We start from the raw sequence: 25,549 nt of genomic DNA on the forward strand, positions 1-25,549 counted from the left end.
AATGTGTATATATACATGATTATACACTCCGGTCTTTAACTAATCCACTGTTCTGCCTTTCATTTCTCTGGTAAGTGCAACCAGGGGCATTGGGAAATGATGCTATTTTTTTACAGAACATCTTAATGAACAGTAGCAAATTTGATCATAGCTAGATCATAAAAGGACTGTAGGCAAATGTGAGTTGGTCGCTTTCAAAAGTAAGGATAAGGTAGGCCTACAACCTTCGGAAAAGTCCACAAACTTGTCACCTTACAAGGCCGCTTTCCTTGGATAAGAACTAGGCCACATTGCTTACCATGATTCACGGCCATGTCCGTTTGAATTCTTTCGACCTCTTTTCCGCCGTATGGCTTCCCGCCCAGCACGTATTGATTCGCCACTGTAATCTACGTCCAACAGAGGGGAAATATTCTCTAAAATGGAGGAATAACATATCAACCATTGCTTCGGGGGCGAAAGTGACAGATTTCACGAGATTAGCACCACGCGTTCATGCGCAGTGTAGTCTACAGTTTTGGGGTGCGGGTGACAAACTGATAAAAGAAGGGCGTAGACGGTAATGATGAGGTTCTTTCGTGAATGTATTGTTCTTTGCAACGAGGCGGGTACTTTCATGAAGGGTGAATTAGGGAGCTATGTGCGTCTAATCATTATTGGTTATGACTGCGCTGACCTACCAGCTGAGTCCCGTCTTGCTCCAGTGGTTGCTGAACAACACACGCCCCCACGTATACAAATAGAGGGGGTTAACGTTCGCTCCGTTTCACAAGTCAATAGCCAATCAAAAACTGTTTTGCTTTCATCAGTACACGAATGACAGGAATGGTTCCCATTAAAATCACTGAATTATAAATCACCAGGCTGAATTTTGTCCCATTTTTATTGAGCACTGCCTGCATTTTATGCAGACTGTCCCCTTAACCTTAAATATCTTCATCTATAAGGATGGATATCAGTGGGTGACTGAGCATGATGTATGGATGTGACATAAAAGCTGTCATTTGAAGTTCATCTATTTTTGTAGTCTTTATCAAGCCTTGCTAAGAGTATCAAACACTCATTGCATTGTGTCCAATACTCCTCCCTGAGGTGAATGTCATGCATGCTCAGTCAGATTCTGATAAACACACACCACATGTTAAATATCTCTCTCACTCTCTCTCTCTCACACACACAGTCACACACACACACACACACACACACACACACACACACACAGTCTCAGTTAGCATGCAGTCAGTCATCTGCATTAATGAGGACAATGTTTAGGTGAACCAAAGGCTTATCAAAGCTGCCACACCGAGGTTTTAAGTGGTGGTTGTAAATACTGCTCTGACCTCAGTCTGCTGGCATGCTGAGCCACTCAATATTGCTGATTATGAACACAAGACCTACGGGCCGGCCACGATAACGGCCATCCCGCCTGCCAGACTCGCAGCATGGAACGCAGCTTTCCCTGTGATGGTGGGCGAAAAAAAAAAAAAAAAAAAAAAAGAAAAGAAAAGGCTAAAAGGTTAGCCCCTCGCACAAAAACTCAATACTCTCCGCAAATGACTTTAGGACTCATGACAGTTTTTGCAAAGTTGTTGGAGTCAAACGCTTTGAACCCCCGCCTCACCACCTCGTGTTCTTTGCTCACTAGAAGGCATGTACTTGGTCTGCTCTCCATTTCCATGTCCCCCTGCAACATTCCTGATTAAATTAAGAGCAGGTAAGCTGAAACACTCAATTCACAGTAATTAAACCTGACTGTCAATAAAGTATAACGTTTATGCAGCACATTTCAAGGATGACTAAGCAGGTGTGGCATTGCTGGAAGGGAATGAGGTGGAGGTGTGCACACACTCCTACACACACACACACACACACACACACACACACACACACACACACACACACACACACACACACACACACACACACACACACACACACACACACACACACTCAAACACAGCCCTATACACACACATACACACACCCTCAAACACAGCCCTACACACACACACATACACACTCACTGGGGAATGATAGGCATCCTTGCACACCAACTGCATACCAACTCATTCTTGGCAAAGTGGTGCATAGCCTGGTGTTGGGTATAAATCAGGTAAAACAGTGAAGTGTGTACGACCAGCGAATTACTCACAAACAATACAAAATACAAATCATCACAGCAAATAATCGCCTCCAGCAGCCTGTGTTAACTTTATTATGATGATTATTTATTTTTTTTAATACAAGTTCAGTAGACACCACTCCGAGCCCTCGTAATCTTCACATTTGGCCTGTTCTCAGTGGCGATGCGGTCGCTAAGCCAGTGCTGGCCTGACCCCACAGCAGCTAGCCCAGGACCTTTAGCCTGTGTTAGTGCAGCTGTGGCTGCCTGGGGAACAGCTGGAGCTGGATGCTTTGTCTGGCCCAGTAGGGATAAGAGACAGGCAATCTGATATTGGTCTGCGCTCTCTCTCTCTCGTTCTCTCGCTCTGTCTGTGCCCTCCATTAGAACGCCCCACGGTCTGTTTGCACAAGGGCCCTTTGGGTAGGCAAGAGATGAGGGCTATGTGAACTATAGAAGAGGAATATTTTGTGTTTCAACCAAGTGTGCAAACAACAGAAACAACTGACTAGGGAGATGGACCATCATTTCCTGTTGTGTTTGTCAAATGGATTCCTGTCTGCAACAGTTTTTAGGATCACCTAAACATGTAATATGGTCAAAAGGTAAAAAATAAATACTTTTTTTTTTTTTTTTAAATGGGGAAGAGTTTATTTCCAATGCGGCTTAGACTGCTGTCTTGTTTCGATGACACACATTAGATTAGCTGACAATACAGTAGCCAAGTGTCCATCAAAGACTTCGCTTGCTTGGTTATTCCAGTCACTTCCAGGTTAGCCTTCAGCAAAAACAAGGTTATGGTCTGTGTACTGGTGACAATCAATACCTTTTTTGTAATTGTAGCATAAAACCTATAGACAAATGAGTCAATTCAATGTTTGAATATAACCTTAAATGTATACTTGACAAGAACAGAATTTGCATCTATGAACAAAGTTAAATCAGCTCTCATGTGTTATGGATTCAGTAGGGCCCCACACAAAATCATTTCTCTTCCTGCCTGCCCACACGTATGGTAACTTGCAACTGCTGCAACAAAACAGTTGTAATGCATTTAATTACTTTAAGATAAGCACATTTAATATTGGCTCCATTAACCACGTTCAGAATTATGACTCACGTAAAGTGTTTTCCTTGTGTAGGCTATGCGTCATTCAGAGATGAAGGGGTGTGCCACGATAGGATTCCTGTTTGCTAGCCCCTCCCACACGCACACACACTCAAGCAGACACACATACACGGCTCTCCTCTGTCACTTCTCGGAGATCCTGGCAGCGCGCGTAAAGCTAGCTTGCATTTTAATTCGGCCCTGAAGTTACTTATTTCATTATCGATCAACCGTAATGCTGAATCAATGTTCATCTTGTTACCTGGGCTATACCCGTGTAATACAGTGATAGCGCTGCTCAGAGTAACTCATTCCCTTTGCAAAGTGACTTTACCGTAAAATCAATGCCTGTTTGTTACTGATACAGGGAGAGTGCGGAAGGAGGACTGGTGAATAGAGGGTGGGCGCGTAAAACACATTTGCAAAGGTCTGAAGTAATATTAGCCTAGCGTTGATTAAAAAGGGACTAGGCCCTTTCTATTGTTGCCTGCAATTTTGTAAAAACTCTAAGGAAATGTTACAAAATGTTACACAAATATATATATATAGGATATAAAACAATATAAGATATAATCATAGGTATAATAATAATAATTCATAACCTGCCCGCGATTCTATTATTTATTGCTCCTTTTGACAAGATAATTGGAAGTGCATTAAAAGTAAGTACACCGAGCTTCACATAGCACAACGCTGAACCCTTACGGCCACCATAATATTTACCAGGGGGAAACTGAATCGAGCAGGCCATCTGACACCGGCAGCTTTGACCTACCAAATCAATTACTGCCTGTGGCTGCCGGCAGCTTCACAATTTAGCCACACACATTTTCTCTATATGAACTCGGTTTTGTAGCAATGCCTTTCCCGAAACACTTCTGATGAAACTGGCGAGAATAATTCCCACAGATATTAGTCCAGACGCCACAACGGAGCAGTGAGCAAGACTATTTCAAAGTAACAGTTTGGGTGTGTCGTGACATAGGTCGAGGAGGTTATACTCCGCTAAATAAGTTGCTAATAAACACGGTTGTGTTTGTTAACGATGGTGTTTGTAGGCCTACTAAGCAGTTTCTGTTGTAAGATGAGAGTTGGGGGTGAAAAGGTTAATGAGATAAACGTCACAACTGTTCAGTGATACACTCAGTGCTGTCATGGGGACAGTAAATTGACATGTACAGAAATATGGCCATAGATTAATGTGCCTATATGACTAAGGCTCATCTGGGAAGAATAATGTGCTTGCCTTGCACGTTAGTAACTCTAGCAGGGAATTACATTTACATTATAGTATTGGCCTGACGAGGGTGCTATGAACAGAAAGTGAGATTGTTAGGCCGGCAGGGAATCTCTTTGTTGACAAGTTTTCCACGACGACTTCCAACAGTGGTGTTTTACCTAATTATACAAGACGTCAATCAATCAGTTCGCAACATTTATCCTACCTAAATATAACCCTTATATGGTAACGCGGTGCTTAGTTGTTTGTTTCAGGTTAACTGAGGTAACGACTGTGGATTGTATTTAAATGTGATATTTGACACGACTTGTAATAGTATAGCGTGCCTTAATATGTTGCAGTCCATTGACTAGGCCTATTCTTAATTTTCTTCAAATTGCCGTCTGCATTAAGAACTATTCAAAACTCCCCACTTTTGCGCGAACTGGAGTTATCTGTTTAATATGCGTGGTTGATTGGTGTAATGTAATTAAAATCATATTATTTAAATTATACCAGCAGTAAAAATTAAACTTTAAACCTGTTATGAAAGTACACTTGCTTTAGTATGAGCTACAATTATTTATTTATTTTTTAACTATTTCATTTAATGGATTAAGTCCACCACTGTTCTTCATACGTAGTGAGATTTATGGCTTTTTTATTTCGTGTTTTAATGCCACGTAGAAGTGAAATAGCTTGCTTGAGATAACACCGGGAGTGGTTTCTCACTGAGAATGAGAAAGTCTTGCAGAAAGTTCCACCAGCAGTGTATGTAAGGTCAGGAATATCATATATGATATTATTGATCTTTGAACTTTGCTAAATACTCAGTTTTCAGAGTTGTTGTATGAAAGTATTTGATTTCAGGTTAATTGGGGAAGAACATTCAATCTAGGCTTAAAATGTAACTCTAAACTCTAAATGCACTTGCGTTTTTCCAAATATATTACTGAATGTTGTTAATCAATCCATAGGCTATGTCACTTCACCTAATAGTCCAGCAATATCATTAAATGCTATATGCAAAACATCTAGTCTTCCCAAAACCACATTGTTTTACTCCAGGCTGCCTCTAAAGAAAATATAAAATAATGTCCTGGTTGTTGAGGAAGTATGCTATAAAATGTTATTTGAGCCACTTCGCCACTAAGCTATGTTGGTTCTCCATCCCCCATACTAACAACCTTAACACTAAGGGTCATTAATTGTGTTTTCTTTTCAAATATTTTGTCACCACAATTAACTGATTTTGATCAGAAGACTCGTCTTAATGGATTCCATGTGTGATTGGGTATGTGTTACTTGTTTTCTGTCGCCTTGGCTCTATGGAAAAGATCCAAATGTGTAATTTGAAGAGCCTCCGTTTGAAGCCTTTGATCTCGCCTGTTTCTTTGGCATTTCATCATTTGCGAGGTGTCGCAGGCGTCTTGTGTATTGCACGAGGAACCCACTCTAAAGCGAAACGCCTATTCTTGTTTATTTTGATACTTGTTGGAGCATTTGTGTCACCTGCATAATTGCCCATAAAGGGATCTCCGAAGTCACCACTCTAGCCACAAGCTTCAATGTTCTCGTCCACGTCTCCGGTCATGGGGGGAACCCTGTTGTTATCCAGTGAGCATTACAAAATAAGTCATCAAACCACTTTGTTACGCATAGTCAACATATCAGAACGGCAGAGCCCCTTATAGTGTAATTTTAGTTTTTAAAACCATTTAAGATGGTTCTCCTTAACAGAGGAACTGCTGCTGTTATTACCCTTACATAAACACAGAATTCAGCATTCACATATATTCCTAATAACCTAGTTACATCACAACTACCATGGTAAAAATCGTTCATTTACAGCGACCACAACAGAGCACCGCGCACCGGACATGTGGCGGGACAGGTTATCTGAAATGCTGTGTGGAGAGGAGGGAGCTGTCCTAATGCTTTTATGGCTGTGCCAGTTTCCCGGATCGGTGTGAAAGTGTTAAGTTAGTGCATGTGTGTTTGATTGGGGTAATAAATCAGAGCCAAACCTTGGGGCCCTGACAGGTCCCAGGGATGAGACACGTGTCCATCCGAACTCTGTGCGTTGAAGTGCGGATACCAACACACATACGGGTCGCCTGCCTCTGAATTCATTCGCATGCACAGGCTGCCTCCTTACTGTGTGTCTTTGACTTATAATCCGACCTCGGTGTAAACTATCCGTTGCAGTGCTGTTCAAAGTGTGGATACACAGCTACACATGAGTTTAGCAATGGCACAGGCTTTCCGTGCTTCATATAAAACATTTTTGGGATAAAATTTGACTTTTCTTGTCACACTATGACAATTTCTACTGTTTGACTTTCATCATAAGCAGAATGCTGTTAGAGTATTATTGACTGCGTGGTGGTTATTATCGTGAGCTGTAGCATGGATGGCACCACCTCAGAGCCGCTAATTAATAACCTCTAATCCTGGATTCTGTTCAAAGTCAAAATGGCAGAACGTTTATGAAAACAAAAATCCTAAGGTCTCTTCTTGGAACACAGATAGTCTAATAACATATGGTAGGTTATACTGAAATAATAGCCTGCATATCAGCCTTGATAGGTATAAAACAATGATAACTATCAGTTGGAAAGAAGATTAAAGGTTCATACTTCTTGGAAACCTTGAAACCAGATCATATCCCCAAATCCAAACTGAAGTTGATGAGATCTTGATGTCAGCAGCGAATTGCGACTTATCAAATATACTGAAAACGAGAAATTATTCAACTGTGTCGCTGTTTGGCAGACGATTAACAAACATATGACGATAGCAAGTCGAAAAATAATACGATTATGAATGTCCGTTACATATTTTCATATATTGATTCAGAGAATTTCAATTCTGATTATCTTGCTCTGTCTTAATCCGCATTAGCCCATGTACAAAAAGTCGAGGGGTTATATCAAATTCACCCAATAGATATTTGTGGGGTAATCTTTAAGGTTAATCGCCTGAAAAGATGTTTTCGAAGAACGCTAGCCCTTACACATGAATGCACAATAAGATGGGCTATTTCACATTATGTTGTCAACATGTGTGTACAACACTGATGAAAAATACCACGCTCCAAAAGAATAGCCCAGTAAATAATAATAATAATAACAATAATAATTATTTTAATAATAATAATAATAATAATAATAATAATATGTTTAATCGTAGCATAACGCAATCAACACTCTCCAATCCACAACAATGTTTATTGTGTGAGGACGCTGTGAGTCCATGTGTTCACATAGGCGCTAATCACCGAGCTTTTGATTTCTTGTCAGCTTCCTCTTTGATGTCGGACTATACCAGAGAAACTGTTCGCAGTCTCACTTTAACAACGCTAATGGATTAAGAGTCGCGTGTAAATCGCGTGTATCTAATTTATGCACAAAATAAATGTGTTGCCCACCCCATTTAGGCTATTTGAATAATCTATGTTTAAAATACGCAAAACTTTTTCGAATTTGACATTATTATGAAAGAGTAAAAACGTGTAGCAAATGAGTATAGGCGCTCACATGGGGCATATGCACTTTCAAATGTAGACGAGACCTCCAGTAAACTAATGACTCCATAAGACTCAGATGTTTACCAAGTTTGTGGATCGCCACAAATTGTGAATTAACGCTAAAATGGGGTAGGTCTAAACCGGTGAACAAATAACAAATGAAATGATTGGCGAGCCATAAAATGAGATTTGAAATCCATTCAAATAAGAGATCGCGACGTCAGTGCAGTTATCCAGACGAAATACAGGACTGAAAGCGAGGAGAGAGAGAGAGAGCGAGAGAGAGAGAAAGAGAGAGAGAGAGACGCGCGAGAGGGTGTATGTGGGGTGAGACTTGAGAAATAGGAGGGGCTTCTGAACGACTAGAAATGTCAATCAGAGCAAGGAGTCCCAATAATCTAAGGCAATCTGTAAGGACCTGACCTTAGTCCATTCAGATCAATAGGGAAGTGAGGGAGGAAAGCGCAATCGGATCATTTACACTGGCTGTTTCAGAGGAAATATAGACTTCCCTTACACTTTGTACTCACTGTACAGTGGATATCTTAGAACGCACTAAGAGGGTGACTTCCCGTTTTTCGTGATTGCAGCACGCTTTTTCCCCGCGACAATGTCTTTCCCGCAGCTGGGATATCAGTACATCCGACCGATATACCCACAGGACCGTCAGGGGATCGCAAGCGCCCGACCCGGGACAGAGTTGAGCCCGTCCGGAGCTCTCTCCAACGTTCTCTCAACTATGTACGGATCACCTTTCGCTGCAGCGCAGGGCTATGGAGCCTTTCTTCCTTATTCTAATGATCTCTCCATTTTCAACCAGTTGGTAAGTTGCCGCTTTTACTCTTGCAAAAGTCAACAATAGTAACTTTTGGTGGAAAAAACGAACTCGAACTATGCCTTTTTTATAACTTCACGATGGTCCAATTGTGTAGCTATTAGTTTACATAGAGAAAGTTAACTTTTGTGGGAAATTATTTTTGCGTAAGAGTGGTTAACATCAGAAATCTATCTTTACGCACTTGATCAGCGAATGACTACATCTCACTAGGCTCTATTACCACTGCGATTTGATCCCAACCAATGTTGTTCGTATCTAAACATAAACACCAGCTTCGTATTGCCATAGCCTAATCAGCAAAATTGCGGTGAGGACTGGAAACGGGGCATTGTTTTCACAAAAACAGTCGTGTATTTTAAGCATACGACAAGAAAATATTGTATTGGATGGATACTGTGACTTTGCCATATTACTTTATTCCCGGGGGTAAAAAGTGACATGGGCTACTTTTGTCAGACTCGTTCTTAATCTTTCCAAACGCGAATCATTTATTTATTTAGACTAATTACAACGCTATTGTTTAAGTCTAAGATCATGTGTGGAGCTGAGTCAATTGTGAATCATTTATGTGCACTTTATCTGACGTCCCGTCTGGGTTTGCTCTTTGTGTTGCAGGGTGCTCAATACGAGCTGAAAGACAGCCCAGGCATCCAGCACCCTGGCTTTGCTCACCATCCAGCCTTCTACCCGTACGGCCAGTATCAGTTTGGTGATCCATCCAGACCCAAAAATGCAACCAGGGAGAGCACCAGCACCCTGAAGGCCTGGCTGAGCGAGCACAGGAAAAACCCGTATCCTACTAAGGGGGAGAAGATCATGCTGGCCATCATCACTAAAATGACCCTCACTCAAGTGTCCACCTGGTTTGCCAACGCCAGGAGGAGGCTAAAGAAGGAAAACAAGATGACCTGGACCCCGAGGACCCGCACTGATGAAGAAGGAAATGTTTACAGCAGCGATCATGAGGGAGACGAGGGGGACAAGAGGGAAGACGAGGAAGAAATCGATTTAGAAAATATTGACACGGAAAATATCGAAAACAAGGATGATTTGGACGACCAGGACGAACTGAACGCCGATTTGAAAGACGGCAGAAGCGATTCGGAAATTTCGGACGGCTATGAGGATTTACAGGGGGCAGACCAAAGGTTTCTAAAATCGGTGGTGAAAGAGGGCAAGGAGATTCACGTGGAGCGGGATGATCCCTTCCACCATCACCACCACCACCACCACTCATTTGAAATCAAAGCGCCACAGCCAAACGGCGACCAAATGAAACTCAACCCCGCGTCCACCAACTCGCCCCCGTCAGAAAACAACGCGGCCCCAGCTCAGAAACCAAAGATTTGGTCGCTGGCTGAGACAGCTACAACCCCGGACAATCCTAGAAAATCTCCACTAATGAATGGGAGCTCTGCTGGGCCTGCTGCCCAGACCATCATCGCTCCACACAGACTCATCTCATGCCCTGTTGGGAAAATCCAGAACTGGACAAATCGAGCTTTCTCGGCCCATCAGCTTGCGTTACTTAACTCAAACCATTACCTCGGACTGGCAAACCAAGCCACGGCGAACGGCCTAGCTCTGTACAGCAGACATGCGGAAGAGAAGAGTCATAATTCAGACTCAGCTGTTACAGGTACATGTCATCAACATTAGGATGTGGCTGAAACGGTTGCAAATGTTTCAGATCAGAGATTGTTTCTCTAAAAAAGACTCAGTTATTGACTGCTACACACATGTAGAAACAAACACTTGTTTAAAATCTTCATATTCAATTCAACATTGAATCACACGAGGAACACCAGAAAATAGCCTATTTCTAATTTTTAAAGCGGTGTTCAAAATATATGTAAAAAAAAGCTGACAGAAGTCTTCTGTGTCTTCTGAAAAGTGAAAGACAAAGAGAAAGGAGGCCTGTAAATTCTGAGCTGTAGGCCTTTTATCACGTCTCCCACAAACTATTGCAAGTGTTTTGTTTTATTTTATTATTTTTTTTATATATGTGTCCATATTTTGAAACTGTATGTAGTAGGCCTAATATCCCCTAATTTTAAGGGGTAGGCTTTTGTAGTACTTATCTAATATCACAGACTGGTATTTCAGCGAAAATAATAACAATTGCGTACTTTTAGATTTAGCTAGACATTACAATTAATGTCTTTTCCTTTGCTTTACTACTATAATTTCAGAAAGATCTAGTGCCTTGGAAGCAGAGAAAAAGTTGTTAAAAACAGCCTTCCATCCAGTTCAAAGACGGTAAGACCAGAGTCACCTTACTTAATTGAGTTTCCATTATTTTCCAGTGAATTTATTTATTGTCTTTCTCACTGTTCATAGTTTATCGACACGTAAAATTAGGGCCTAAAATAGGTGCAGTCAGTTTTGTACGCTGTATCAATCTGTGACCTGAAACGTCATTTCACCTTTTCTGTTGGCGTGCAAATCAAGTCAGTTTTACATTAGGTCATAAAACAACAATGCGTCAATTGGAAATAATTAATATAGTTTAAAACCGACGCTGCAATTCAAATGGTAATTTTCTTTCCTGGATCTCAAAACGAAGATTTTTTTTTTTACATATTTCTACTCTATTTTCTGTATATTGCAGGCCTCAGAACCAACTCGAAGCGGCGATGGTTCTATCCGCGCTCTCCTCCTCGTAGGGTCTCTTGTGATTTTTCTATTTCCTTTGAATCTGTTGTAAGGAATGTAAAATAAGAATATTACATCTCTGTATACTTACCTTGTAAGCATGTCCAGTGTAAAACTGCTAATGTTATAATGTATGAACATGTAGTCTGTGAGTTTTTCTTTTTTTTTTCTTTTTGTAAGTTCTGTGAGGATTTGATGTTGAAATGTTTTGTATATAACGTAAAGAAAATGTACATACTTGTGAACCAAATTGTACAAGAAAGTCTATATTTTGGCTAATAAATGAACTGCTGCAACTTTATAACTATAGATGTGGTTTTTCATGCAGTGGTTTTCCCAAAATTATTTGGTGCTCTGAAAAGTGAGAAATTCTTATGCTGGCAGTGAATGAGCGAAAGGTCTTCATTGGAAGAAAGTTGAGGAGAGGTTATTCTCTGAGCTATGGTACAATGTAGGCTACATATGAAGAGGATTGAAAGTATTTTCATATTTTAAGGACTTAACTGTAATTAGCTTCAAACATTTGGATATTAATGGGGCAGGATTATCTTCACTGAGGCGGAACAGCCGATTTTAAGTGAATAATTATATCATTTTTATTGGTCTGAAATTGTATGAAGCTCACAACCATTCAGTGTGTATTAATATTCCAGCCTTAAATTATTTGGGGCTGTGAGGTTAAATGTTGTCCTGGGTGAATTATTTGTATAAGGGATTCGTGTGATATTCTCTGATTTTGTTATTTCCAAAAGTGTAGAATGAATTTCAATCAGACATTGATGGTGCGCTGCCTACCATATGCCTGCAATACATTGTAAAATAATTTATCTATGTTTGTTTTCCCCCCTAAGATCATTTGCATGTCAGCACCTTTGTTAGAGAGTCCAGAAACTTTGCGTAAAGTTGGAGTTGGAGCTCCCTCTAGAGTCAAAATCAGATCACGGTTTCCACCCACCTCTAGCAGCCGTTTGCTGGGGTTGTTCTTCTCTCGTGTTCATGACAGCGGGTCCTTCATAGGGAGGAAAAACAAAATCAAAGGGTGAACCTTTTAGATGTTTACAGACAATTCGAGTATCAAACCTTCGGTTCTATGGAGACGGCCGTCGTTGGTGGGAAAATTGTGATCTCAAAGTGACCTCAGCAGTGCTTTTTCTCATGACCAAATACTATCCCATTAGCATTAATGAATTAATTCCCCTGTCATCCATAAATAGGCATAGATTATATTACTTCACGTTCAGTGCAGAGCTATCTTGGAAAGTAATTGTAATGCGATACATTAAAAGGGATCTAAGGGGACTGGAGGAATTTCATGATGCAGTAGTATTTTGGCTTGACGTTTAATAAGGACTGCGTGTACACAATATTAAGAGCAATTACCGCGACCAAATTTTCACGACTGCTACAGTTTACGTCATGAATCACGGAATTTTAAGTTAATGTTTCCAACCAGTTTTATTTCTTTAGTAGCCTATCTAATGTCTTCCCTATCCAAATTGTATCCATAACTTTCTTGCAAATTGACACTGTGTCTAGTATGTCTGTATTTACTAGATATGTTGAATATATGAATATCGAAAACCAGGTATAGCCTATTGATTAAACAATTAATTGATTGATTTTTTAAAAAAGTCTATGTTACGCGAATAAACAATTCGAAGAATTTCAGTAGGTTAAATGACAGTCTTAACGCGAAGATATTTGATAAGAATAAAATAAAATTTAAAAAAACTAAAATACTTCACTATCTCTAAATGATTTAATTTCCAGTAACCTCAGTTGAACTGGGCCCCATGATAGGACACCATTCCACGATTATGAAAGTAAAAATGCGACGCGCTGTATTTCATGTATTTCCTCTAGGCATATTTTGGGATAAACAGACAACACATGCAAGTTCGGGAAGCACAATCCATTAAATCTTGAGCAACTTAGTCGGTCTTTGTGTTTTGGTTGCTAACATGAAAACAGACAAGAACTTTGCGCTAAGTCGTGATGTCACGTCTCCACCATGTAACGCTCATAGATCCAAAAGAGAGAGAGAGAGAGAGAGAGAGAGTGCAAGAGCGAGAGAGAGAGAGTCCTATTGAAATGTTCCCCCGAAAAAGAGTGGGCCTTTTTCTAGATCCTCTCACCATGCAGCCTTCCTGTCCAATCAATTATCTTCCTAAGAACCCCTTGTCTAACTGGGCACTCACTCTGCATATTCATGAGCCAAAGCATCCGTCAGTGACACTGATTGATGTAATCATCTTTCTGGCTCGTAGCTTCCCGCTTTCACTCGGAAACGCACCACTGGCTCGGGTGCAGGAAGTACCACGAAGCTTGGAGTGACCGACATCTCCAGTCACCACTGACCCGCGCTCATACTCTCATAACAGGTCAAGGGAGAGGACGCGTTGCCCAGAGCAGACCCTCAGAGATTCTCAGCATGTTTCCAGTGCGCTGTTGAATGCGCAGCCACAAGTAGTTCCACGGCACAATGCCCCAATTGAATAGTGCCTAGAAAAGGGAAAAAAGGAAATGTAGGCTACTTCCTACTAGAATGTAGGCTAGGATTTTAACTTATTTACATCACCGTAATATTAACCAACGCTGAGGAAATTGTTAATATAGGGGCGCGAATCTGGTCGACAGGATTGGCACAGTAAAGCCATTGAGCAATTATGCACCGCCCATGCTCGTTATTGTCATTAATATTGATGATTGTTTTCTGTGTTGGGAGGTTGTTTTTGCTGAGGGACCTCGCACTCTGTTTTGATCACTGGAATTCGTCTGAAACAACGCGGAAGCCCTGACACATACCTCAACCGCGCTGACGTCCCTCTGATCATTGCATGAAATTAGAGATTAAAATGCCCCACAAGAAACAAAGTAATCATGGATCTCGATGTCAACATACGTGTCCGATGGACGCTTTCTTCTACTGTGCAAGTGGAATACATTAACGAACATTTCGCTCAGAGCTACTCGGAGGCCATTCCTAGTGGGGCATAGTGTGTCGCTCATTTATCCGCCCGTTAAGTGGATGTCCTTGTGACTAATGAGCAATAATCAACACTGACTCCTCTTTTTATTCTTTTGCTCCCAGCGATGTTAAATACTCCAGTTGAAACCCTTTTGCTTGGGCGATGGAAAAATGGCTTTGACGAGGAAGGAAGCTACATAGAGCCAAATGCAGATGCTTACATGTTCTTTCAGACGCATGATTCTAAGCACACAGGCCTGTGAGATCATTATTATAATTACTAATATTACTATAGACTATAAAAATACATTATTATTATGATCCTTATCATTATCACTTCTTATTATCAGTATTATTATTATTATTGTTATTATTATCATTATGGTGGTGGTGGTGGCAGCAGCGGCTGTTTTTCTAATGTGTACCTAATGTGTACCTTGTATGCATTGAAGGCTTTGTTTGGGCAACTCTTTTCTGTTATATATAAGCTGATATTTTATTTTGATACAAACCTGGATGGCGCTGCTAATACCATATGTTTATGCTTATGTTTTTATTTTATTTGTTTATTTTGTGTAACAACAACCCACCACTGATCATATCACCCCTCCGAGAATCGAGTGTGTCTCCTCATCTTGAGAAAGTATGTCACACAGCTACCCAGGATATGGAGAGGAATGCATTGTTAAATACCAATTTGGAGTGTGGAAAAAAAAGAGTGAAGGAGCATGGAATCATTAAAAAGGAAGGGAACTGTAATCTGTCTTTCTGCCTCTCCATTGATCCAAGAAATGGGCTGGATGGCCGCCGCTGGCCGGCCCAGTGAGCGAGCGAGCGTCCAATGGAGCCATCAGAGGCTCCGCCATGAATGGAGTGGAGGGGGCCGCGAAGTAAATAAACAAGAGCGCGGCCTATTGGCAGGGCCAGAGGTGCCCCCTGAAAAGGAGAAGGTGGCCTTGCCGTGTCACCTCGTCCTCCCCTTCTGTCATTGTCCCCTCAGTCCTCTGGACAGCGGACACACCCCCCCTCCCACCGCAGAGATGGACAAATGTCATTCCTCATTGTAACCCCGGCCGGGCTTTGAAGACCGCCGCAATCTTTGTCCTGGCCGTTAATCCTTTTATGAAGCCCTCACTTGATTGTTCCCCCCTCAAACGTCGTCGGAGCTGGGCGAGCGCTGGCGGGCCCTGGTTTTGTTGTAAACCAGCTTTAACTGGCATGTCAGGGGAAAGAGGGAGGACAGAGGGGGGGGGGGGGGGGGGGCGCGGAGTAGGAAGAGGGCATAGGGAGGCCTATGTTCCACTCAGGAGCTTTCCTGTTACAGGCCGTACAAGGCTATTTTTTTTTTATAAAAACAAGACCACCAGATCTGAAGCAATGATCTTTAAAATATAAAACACCATTTCATGGTTTTGTGTCTATATTCTTTAAGAAGGTATGTCAGATAAACGACTTTACTTGTTTAAATGCATCCTTTTTCATATTATTGTTTTGTTTATGTATTTATTTATGTATTTATTTTTCTTACTTATTAGCTTGTGGCAGTCCTGTCAGTGTTTAGCAGAAGAGAAAGGGTGAGAAAAAAAAATCCTCTCTCTGGTTGGGGGCATTTCTGTGAGAGTTCTTTAGGGCGGACAGATGTAGCAGGCCGCTCAGTGGGCCGTTTTTTTGTCTGGTTTGTTTTTCCTGGGTAGACCTGTGGACAAAGGCCCAGGGAGAGTGACATTCTCTAGAGCCAGAGGAGGAGAGGAGGAGGGCACTGATTTCATGCCTATTGTTGACAGAGGTTAGGGAGAGGAATGCTTTCACTGGATCCAAAAGGCAACAAGTGGGGTGCGGGGGTGGCAAAGGGGGTGTCTGGGCGGGGTAGTAAAGGGGGCCTGGCGGTGGAGGGCCGAGCAGGGGAGACAAGGGGGCCTTTGCCGTTCACCCATCTGAAAGATTGTGCTTTTCTCAGCCGCCTCGCATGCACACTCATCTTGCCCAAGTTACAGGGCAATTATGGAAATGGCGCTTTGAAGCCGGGCAAAGCTCCCTCTGTTTTCTTCCGTCTGACAGAGTAATGTCAGGGCCTTTATTTTTTGCCCTCGGTGTTGCTTTCACACTTTCCCCATCCCTCTTTTTACACCTCCTCTCTCCTCCAATTTAGCATGAATTTGTAGGGTCAGGAGGGGCAACAGGGGGAAATAATATCACCAGAAATGTAGTAAACTATTTGAGTACAATTTCAGCGTAATTGTATGCGTGCATGTGTGTGTGTGTGTGTGTGTGTGTGTGTGTGTGTGTGTGTTTGTGTGTGTGGTATTATATGTGTTTTATTCCCCTGGATCTTTAAAGGCTGTCTGGTTCAGAGTCATGTTCAAGTTACCACATTATTTTCAGTGTTTTCTCAGGGAATCAAATATTTCTGTCACACACACACACACACACACACACACACACACACACACACACACACACACACACACACACACACACACACACATACTCAGACAGTTCTCCCCTCACTCAGTCTGAGTCTTCTAAATCTTCACTGACTGAACTACATTGGACAACAGCTGTGTTATTTTATACAGAATAAAGAAAACAGAGAGAGCCAGGGAAGGAAAGACAGAAACTAAACAGAGGGGAAGAAAGAGATAATACGTGAGTGTGTCTGTGTGTGTGTGCATGTGTGTGTGTGTGCATGTGTGTGTGTGTGTGATAGAGAGAGAGAGAGAAATAAATAGCCCTTCACTCCAGTGTGTGTGTGTGTGTGTGTGTGTGTGTACGTACCTCACCGATGTGCTCAGGAAGCCAGAGTCCTTCCTCTACTTTCTACATAAGTCAGCGGAGTAGCACGGAATTTCGACGCTGTGTGTGAACTAATAAGACATACTTTCTCTTGCTTTGGAGGCGATCACATGGCAAGGGCCGCTCGCAGTGCCCAGTCGAGTTGGCCGACTGTGCTTTGGCCCAAGGAGACAAGTGCCTTGTGTAGACAACATGCACAAGAAAGAAACGACACCATTTCTGTGTTTGGGGCCAGCGGGGTTTCTGCAACAAGCAATGCTATTCATCCCGTTAATGACAACTGATATATTGTTCACATTCAATAATATTCGTACATATATCATCTATTCCCCCGTAACCGAATCGATTGTAGTATAGTTTTCGGAATTGGCTGGTGAAGGGGAACTTAATAAATTCTTCCTTCTTGGAACTCTGTCAAACAAGTCTCCTCTTACATTTCACATGAATACATTACTGGGGTCTGCATGATTGATTAGGGACCAGAGCTGGGGGGTTGAGCCGATGAACTCCCTCACTCCGCGTGATTAATAGACTTTATTAAACAGACTTCTTTCCTTTTTAATAATGGTAATGTAATGGGGGATGAGAAGGAAGGAGGGAAGCAGAAAAAAGAAAGAAAGAAAGAAAGAAAGAAAAAAAACTTTATTGACTATCGCCGGTACTTTTCCTTCACTGTTTGATCTCGTCCCGTTTACATTAGCCGAGTGGGAACATCTGCTCGACGTCCCCCATTCATCACGACACTATCAGTGCCGCGCAGAGTAGTTCGGCAAGTTACCTCCGTAATGTACAAGCACTCGGTACAATAAGTGCCATTCTGCTTTTGTGTCCCTGTGTTGCACAATATGAAGGCATTAAAAAGCCATTTGTTTCTCTCTTCTCATTACAAAGCGTCTCCGAGGTACAGGATTAATGTTGTATGGGCCTGTTAGCAACTCACACCCATAATCAAAAACCTATTCAGTGCTGGCAACGTCTATCAATATTAGCTTTTATCTGTGAGAAAGCCCATTAATACTTATTCCATTGCTCTGGAATCTGTTGTCCATATAGTAATACTATACCTAGGCTATATGTAATACAACATAATACCTGTAGTGTGGTATGTTCATCTAGGCGTGGTTGTTTGGACTATTACAGTTAGGACTCGTTGTGTGTTTGCATGTGCAAACGTGTGTGTGTGTGTGTGAGAGAGAGAGTGTGTGAGAGTCTGCGTGTGTGTGAGAGAGAGAGAGAGAGAGAGAGTGTGTGTGTGTGTGTGTTCCTATATGGGCTGTGAAAGTGCAACTAAGACAGGGAGTCAGAGGAACAAATTAAGAATATTGGTTTGCTCATGCTGAGTGTGCAGTTGTTTTGTTCGACGCTTGGCTGCTGACCAGGACGTCGGTGAGCTCATGACAGTTGTGTGTGTTTGATCAGAGTCGTTTGGAATATGACAGACAGATCGCCTCCGAGAATATGCTAACATCCATCACTTAACCTTTAGCCCCGCGTTTATCGCCAGCATTAACCCGCTGAATAGACTTCATTAAGAGATTTTTCACTGGGTTAATAAGATTTATCAAGAAAAATCAATGTCACATGTACACACAACCTTTCATACCGGTGCAGAGTAAAAAATGACATGTTAGTTTTTCTGATGTAACGTACAGTGCACTGTGCATACCACACACAGATGTGGATGACATCAGCAGGCTGTGTGTTTGTGTGTGTGTGTGTGTGTGTGTGTGTGTGTAGTTTAATGTGGTTTTGGGGTCGATACTTCAGGTGTGAGGGCTGGCCAGTGGAACGATGATGCCCCATGCATGTTCCGAGATGTAAACCTCCTTATCGATCTCCCCTCCTCGATCCAGCCGACAGACCTGACTGTCTGTCTATCTCCCCCATACCCCCCCACCCCCCACCCCACCCCGGCAGCTATCTCACTGCAGTCATTAAAGGATACTGAATACCTCTCTCTCTCTCTGGTCTTGTTGTTTGGTGCCATATGCGATTTCCTGCGTCTTGTGTCAGTAAAATGGTGCCGGGCGTAGTCCATCATTCGTGGCAGGTCTGGTTTATGTGGCTTCCTGCCCCTGCACCCCGGACTACATCTCGGCCTGTGTGTGAATGAGGTGGAGGCCAGAGGCAGGAGAAAGCACTCCATTCTGCTCCACTCCTCTTTGTGCTTAGATAAACTAGTTGTCAGGGACATTGTCAGTGGGCTCGGCCATGACACCGTTCCCTCTGATAATGCCATTGCTATGCAAATGAGAGTGAGTGAGTGAGTGAGTGAGAGAGTCAGAGAGAAAGCTGCACATAGGAGTTTCTGTGTGAGTGTGAGTGTGTGTGTGAGGGAGAGAGTGTGTGTGTTTAGTAACTGTTTGCAAGGTAGTGTGAGCCTTGCCCGGAGCTGAGAGCACATTGAATATTGGTTGACAATGTGGTGGGCATAAAAGAGGCTGTGTGTTAAACTGTCATTTCCAAAATCATTTTTCTGAGTGTATGTGTGTGTGTGTGTGTGTGTGTGTGTGTGTGTGTGTTCGTGTGTATGTCAGCGTGTGGTGTGTGTGTGTGTGTGTGTGTGTGTGTGTGTGTACGTGTGTGTGTGTGTGTGTGTGTGTGTGTGTGTGTGTATGTCAGAGAGAGTGTGTATGTCAGAGTGTGTGTGTGTGTGTGTGTGTGTGTGTACACATGCATGTCGTGTGAGGGGCCCACAGTGCAGACGAGAAGATTAGCTCCTCAGCCCTCTCCTCATTCATGGGCTCCCAGCAGGAACAGCGATACGCTCGGCTCTGTCCTGCTCCCAGCGTGCCGCCCGCCCCCCCTTCCCCTCCCCTCCCCTCCCCTTCCCCTCCCCTTCCTCCTGCGACAGGAAGTAGGAAGTGGGAGGCTACCGGCAGGGGCAGGGGCAGGCAGGGGCAGCAGCGCATGGGCGAGCGAGCAGAGCGGAGCGGACCGTGAATGTGGCCTCCCGCTCGTCCCCAGCTGAGAGCGACCTCTCTGGGGGCTTTTGTCTGCGCCCAGGCACCGGCAGGGGCACAATGAGGTGGCACTCTCCGAAATAGACGGAGGTGGCGCCGCCCACTCTGTTGTCATGCTAAAGGCGGCAGCGCTCACTGGAACTGTATCCCCTTTCACACGGACAATCCGCTGCGCCCACACCTCACTCACACCCAGGGATGGAGACAAAATGGCAGGCACATTCAAACCCCCCCCCGCCCCCTTCTCCACACACACACACACACACAAGCACACACACACACACTGCCGCCCCAAACTAACACCCGTGCTTCCTTCAACACAAAGGCTTGTGTGTTTTTGTTTTTCAAGACCGCCGTGTTCTCAGGATTGGTGGGCAGGCTCTATTAGCCGGGCGCTGCTGGGAGCTTGGGAAAGAAAAATGCGACGACGGATGATTGTCAGAACCTGCAACAGTCTCTGGATCCCCAGGGGAGAGCAACCATGTGACTTTGGGGAAGAGGCATATCTAATGTCATTTTACAGGTAGATGAACAGGAGATTGAAGAGTAATTGGCGCTAATAATGGATGGCAGCTGAGAGAGAGAAGGAAAAAAAAAGGCGAGGAGGGGAAAAAAATGTAATCCTTCCAATTCCTTTCCTTTCAAAACTCATCTCCCTAAAGGCTCTGCATAGCTATGCCACGCTAACGAAATATACAAGGGCTGAACTCTGACCTTTGCACTGTGCTGAAGGTCACGGTGCTCTTTTACATACACACAGATGAGGTCCTCTTCCGGAAATGATAAGACAAACAACATGGAAGAGCTAAGGTCAGAGAGTTAAAGCAACAGCTGAGATGACAATTAATTGGCTGGAGAGCGTGTAACTGTCATCCGTTTTCCCCAAGGTCTGGAAGGACCCAACAGTTTTTCATGCTTCTCTCACTTATCCCCCTCTCCTTTCTCTCTCTCTCTTTTTCAATCTCTCTCATGTTCTCTCTCTCTTTCTGTCTCCCTCTCTTTCCCCTCTCTGATCTTCTTCTCTCTCTATACAAACATTATTATCCAGCAAAATGACAGCACCCCAACCTATCAAATGTCTGCTTGGGTTCAGCAAGTGGACTTCACATACAATTCCCATTCACAGCTTTGGCATGGTGTCATGAAAAACAGGAAAGGAAACTGTAAGCGAATACGTAAACACTCGCCACGATAACGTGCGGCGCATATCAAACGTTCATCTCCAAGAAATATGGATTTCAAAGACCGTCGTAAAAGCAACACAAATGTTCGGAGAGTTTGTGAAATTTAGATTAGCATTAAAAAGAGTCGTATCAAAAGCCTTTACATTTGTATGTAATTAGAGGAGGCTGTTTCGAGGATGTCCAGTTTAATGTGAGAGTTGAAGGAAGGCCCCGGTCTGCGTCTCATCTTAGCGTGAAGCGACGCGGCCAGTTGCAGACAGTTTGCGGACACCGGCCGCACGGCACGGTCAGTCCGCGTGATGGGAGCGGGGCCAAGCCGGGGTGTGAAAGGCGCGGGTGTGTGTGTGGGTATGTGTGTGTGTGTGTGTGTGTGTGCGTGTGTGAGATAATGGCTCTTTCTCCACGCCTCTCAGCGCTCGACGGGCACACAGCTGGCACACAGCTGGTCACTACCGCCGCGGTGCCCCCGTCCCTCCGCCCCAGAATGCCAGACACGCACTGTAAACCAATACAGCCCAGCGGCCCGAGATGGAGGAGAATAAAAAGCAGAAACAATAATCGTTAAGAGGAAGCAGAGACCAAGTGTGTATGTATGTGTGTGTGGGTGTGTACTAGGGGAATTTGTGTGTGTGTGTGTGTGTGTCAGAGGGGGTGTCAGAGAGAGTGAGGAGCAGTGCTGAGGCCACTGCAGGAGGGGATCCATCAGTGACAGACAGGTGTTCCTCAGCAGTTAGCCTAGTACCCCCCCCCCCCCTCCCAAGTCCCAGCCCCCCATCCTGTCTCTCCCTCCTCCTCCTCCTCCTCCTCCTCCTCCTCCTCCAGTGTGCGCCTCAACTCTCCTCTTTCCTGCCGGCTCCCCTGGCTCTTTACTACGCTATAGTGGGCAACAACAGAACAGTAGTGTGTGTGGGAGCATGGGAGACTATTGCCAGTGAACACAAAGAACACTTAAAGCCACACACACAAACACCTATATATATACACACACACACACGCTCTCGCTCTCACACACACACACACACACACACACACACACTCACACACTCACAGACACACACTCCAAAACACCAACTGCCCACCCCCACACCCCACTGTATTCCCCAAACCAGCTGCACGGGGAGCAGACACTGATGATGACAGCTGAGTGTCCATCAGCAGTCCAGCAGGAGTGCAGGCCTCGCTCGGCCCTGGCAGGCCCGTCCACAGGCAGCCGATCGATGGGCACGCTCAGGCATGGAGTCAAAGGGATAAAACACTCGTGTGAACAACCCGAAAAATCGGAACCATCCCCGGGAACAACCAGAGCAACCGCTTGTAGAAAGCCGGAGTAGTTGTTTGACTGGAATAAGGACAGACCGGTTTCCATTGGAAGCATATGTTCATTTTTTTTTTGTTTGTTTCTTGGTCCATTTTAAGTGTGTGTACATCCTCTCTGCCCTCTTCCATGTAAGGATAAAAGGAAAGTATCCTCTCAGACAAAGTGGGGAAAGACAAATAGAAATCCAGGGAAAGGTTCCCAGAGGTTTGACGCAAAGATGTTCCTCGGAGAGGTCGAGGCCCATCATACTGAGTGCCCTTAAAAGGCAACGGGTTTGCTGGAAACGTTTCCATTCTGCTGGACGTGTGAGGGCCTTGTGAAATGTGGCACCCCTGTCTTTTCTGTTTCAACACCGCTCTCGAGCAGGTGGTGTAAACCTATATCGGCATGACGTCTCCGTGACAGGAATGCGCAGGACAAAATTCTCAGGTGTCTATCTCCCCATGGCGACCAGCCGCGGCAATGCCATGTTACCACAACAACCGGCATAGCGATGGTGAAGCTAACCCCCCCCCCCCCCCCCCCACCCCCGGAAAAAGGTCAAGGCCGGCATGATCTGCATGTGTTGTTGGCTCTTGTGTCGCTACATCAGCGGACTAGATTGGATCACTGGCACGGTGCAACCGATAACCACTTGACCCTAGGCAATTAGCATTCTTTTTAATTGCTTGTTAACAGACATCCACTGAGTTCTGACAGAGAGAGAGAGAAAGTGGGGAATGTGTGTGTGTGTGTGTGTGTGAGGGGGGTAGAGGGTGGGTAGCAGGAAAGAGAGAAAGATAGAGATGGCTAGTCGGGTTTTTTTTTTTGCATTGCATTGCAGTTCAATGGCGCTTGTCTCAACAGCAGTGTAGGCATGGAGGAGGATATTCAAATCCTGGCGGATCCTTTGCATACAAATGGACCACTTTGCTGTTTTTATCGGAGAGCAAAGTAGACAAACCACACCATCATGAGCTTGTGGGCTGAGAGCAGCCGAGATAAGAGTCTACTCTGCTTAGGGACAGAAAAGCACTACCAGATGACTGGGACACAACACTACTTAAGGGCCTTCTCCACAGAGAGACGGAGGGAGGGAGAAAGAGACAGAGAGAGAGAGAGAGAGAGTGAGAGAGAGAGAGAGAGAGAGAGAGAGAGTGAGTGAGAGAGAGAGGCAGCGGAGGGTTTACACTGTGTATAATTTTAAACGAGATGACTCCATGCCGAGTTACAAATTAAATAAAGCACCAAGCTGGAGGCCATTATCATTTCTCTTATTGCCTCCATCTTTTGTAGCGTTTCAACGACAAAATAAATATCTGTACCACAGTATCAAACACAACCCAACCCAGTATTTGTTTTGTGGCGAGGGCTGAAGAAATGAAAAGCTAGTATGGTAAACACAGACTTTCTTCCTCACAACCACCCCCCTCAACACACACACACACACACACACACACACACACACATTACACACACACACATACTCACACAAACACCACGACCACTGCCGCCCCCGCCTTCGTCTCCTTGCCCTCTTTAAATTTGCGAGCGCCGCGGAGTAATGAGTGGCAGATTTGTCGGAGATGAGCGTTTTAATTAAACTCGTCAGGCTCATGATGGAAGTCTGCGTTAAATAAGAAGTCCTCCCCGCTCCTCCTCCTCCCCTCTGGAACGAGGGTCTCCGAAGATGGAACGACCCTTAGAGGTCACGCTGGGGACAGCCTTTAGGGGACAACAAAAAAATAAAATCAGTTGCCTTCACTAATGGTTATTGACCATTAGGTCCCACCAGGCAGCTTGCAAATATGCCATATATCTGCCGTGGTGATTACCATGATATATTTTCAATTCCCTCCAGCAAGAGGGAAAACCAAGCTCACCTACCCCTAGCTTTTAGTGGCTAACACTGTAATCTTTTTGAAGTAGCTAGTTACACGCATGCACGTGCACAAACACACACACACACACACACATGGCATGGAAGAAAATTATATGCACATGCACACACACCACACACACACACACACACACACACACACACACACACACACAATCAAAGACAGCCTTGACCCCCGAGAGGAATAATCTTGGGACTCAGACTCTGGGCCTGACTCGCCGGCCAGACACTCGCAACCTGGATGATGTGGATTTATGAGTCAAGAGAACGTGGTTTTGACCGAGACCAAGAGGCTGCTCCATAACCCCCCCAACCCCCAACCCCCAACCCCCCTCTCCCCTTCCCCACCCCCCAGGAGAGGCATCCAGGCCACCAGCCCACGCCAGCCCCAGCCCCAGATCCAGCCCCAGCTCCAGCTCCTACTGTCTGGGCTCTGTTGTGGCTTCTTCGCGGCTGGAGCTGCATCTCACGGAAGGAGTCATGGAGAATGTCACAGCAGGATTTTCCATATGTGTGTCCAGGTTCAGAACCAGATTAATCCGAGTCTTACCCCTAAACACTCCCACCCCCAACACACACACACACACACACACACACACACACACACACACACACACACACACACACACACACACACACACACACACACACACACACACACACACACACACACACACACACACACACACACACACACACACACACACACACACACACACGCACACACACAGTCAGGCAAAAAAAGGCCAAGATGTGATTTTCACCATGTTGGTTTTAAGAGAGATGAGTCAACGGACAGAGAGAGAGAGAGAGAGAGAGAGAGAGAGAGAGCGAAAGAGAGACTGAGAGAGAGAGAGAGAAAGAGAGACAGACAGAGAGAGCCAGTGAAGCAGGTCTACCCTGCCAGGTTTGAAGGATACCCTGCTCCTCATATTATAGCCTAAAACCACAAAGACAGTCCAGTGATTCATCC

The 25,549-nt window shown here is 44.2% G+C and overlaps 1 protein-coding gene across 1 annotated transcript; it reads left to right on the forward strand.

Annotated features, from left to right (window-relative positions):
• Window positions 1-8,394: 8,394 nt before the first annotated feature.
• Window positions 8,395-11,775, forward strand: irx3a (iroquois homeobox 3a). The gene is made up of 4 exons (XM_062549807.1): window positions 8,395-8,801; window positions 9,432-10,455; window positions 11,009-11,075; window positions 11,428-11,775. Exons 1-4 carry the CDS (start codon window positions 8,589-8,591, stop codon window positions 11,480-11,482), a joined length of 1,359 nt encoding a protein of 452 aa, XP_062405791.1. The 5' UTR covers window positions 8,395-8,588; the 3' UTR covers window positions 11,483-11,775.
• Window positions 11,776-25,549: the final 13,774 nt, after the last annotated feature.

This window comes from Sardina pilchardus, chromosome 11 (genome assembly GCF_963854185.1).
Source record: "Sardina pilchardus chromosome 11, fSarPil1.1, whole genome shotgun sequence".
Lineage (NCBI taxonomy): Eukaryota > Metazoa > Chordata > Actinopteri > Clupeiformes > Clupeidae > Sardina > Sardina pilchardus.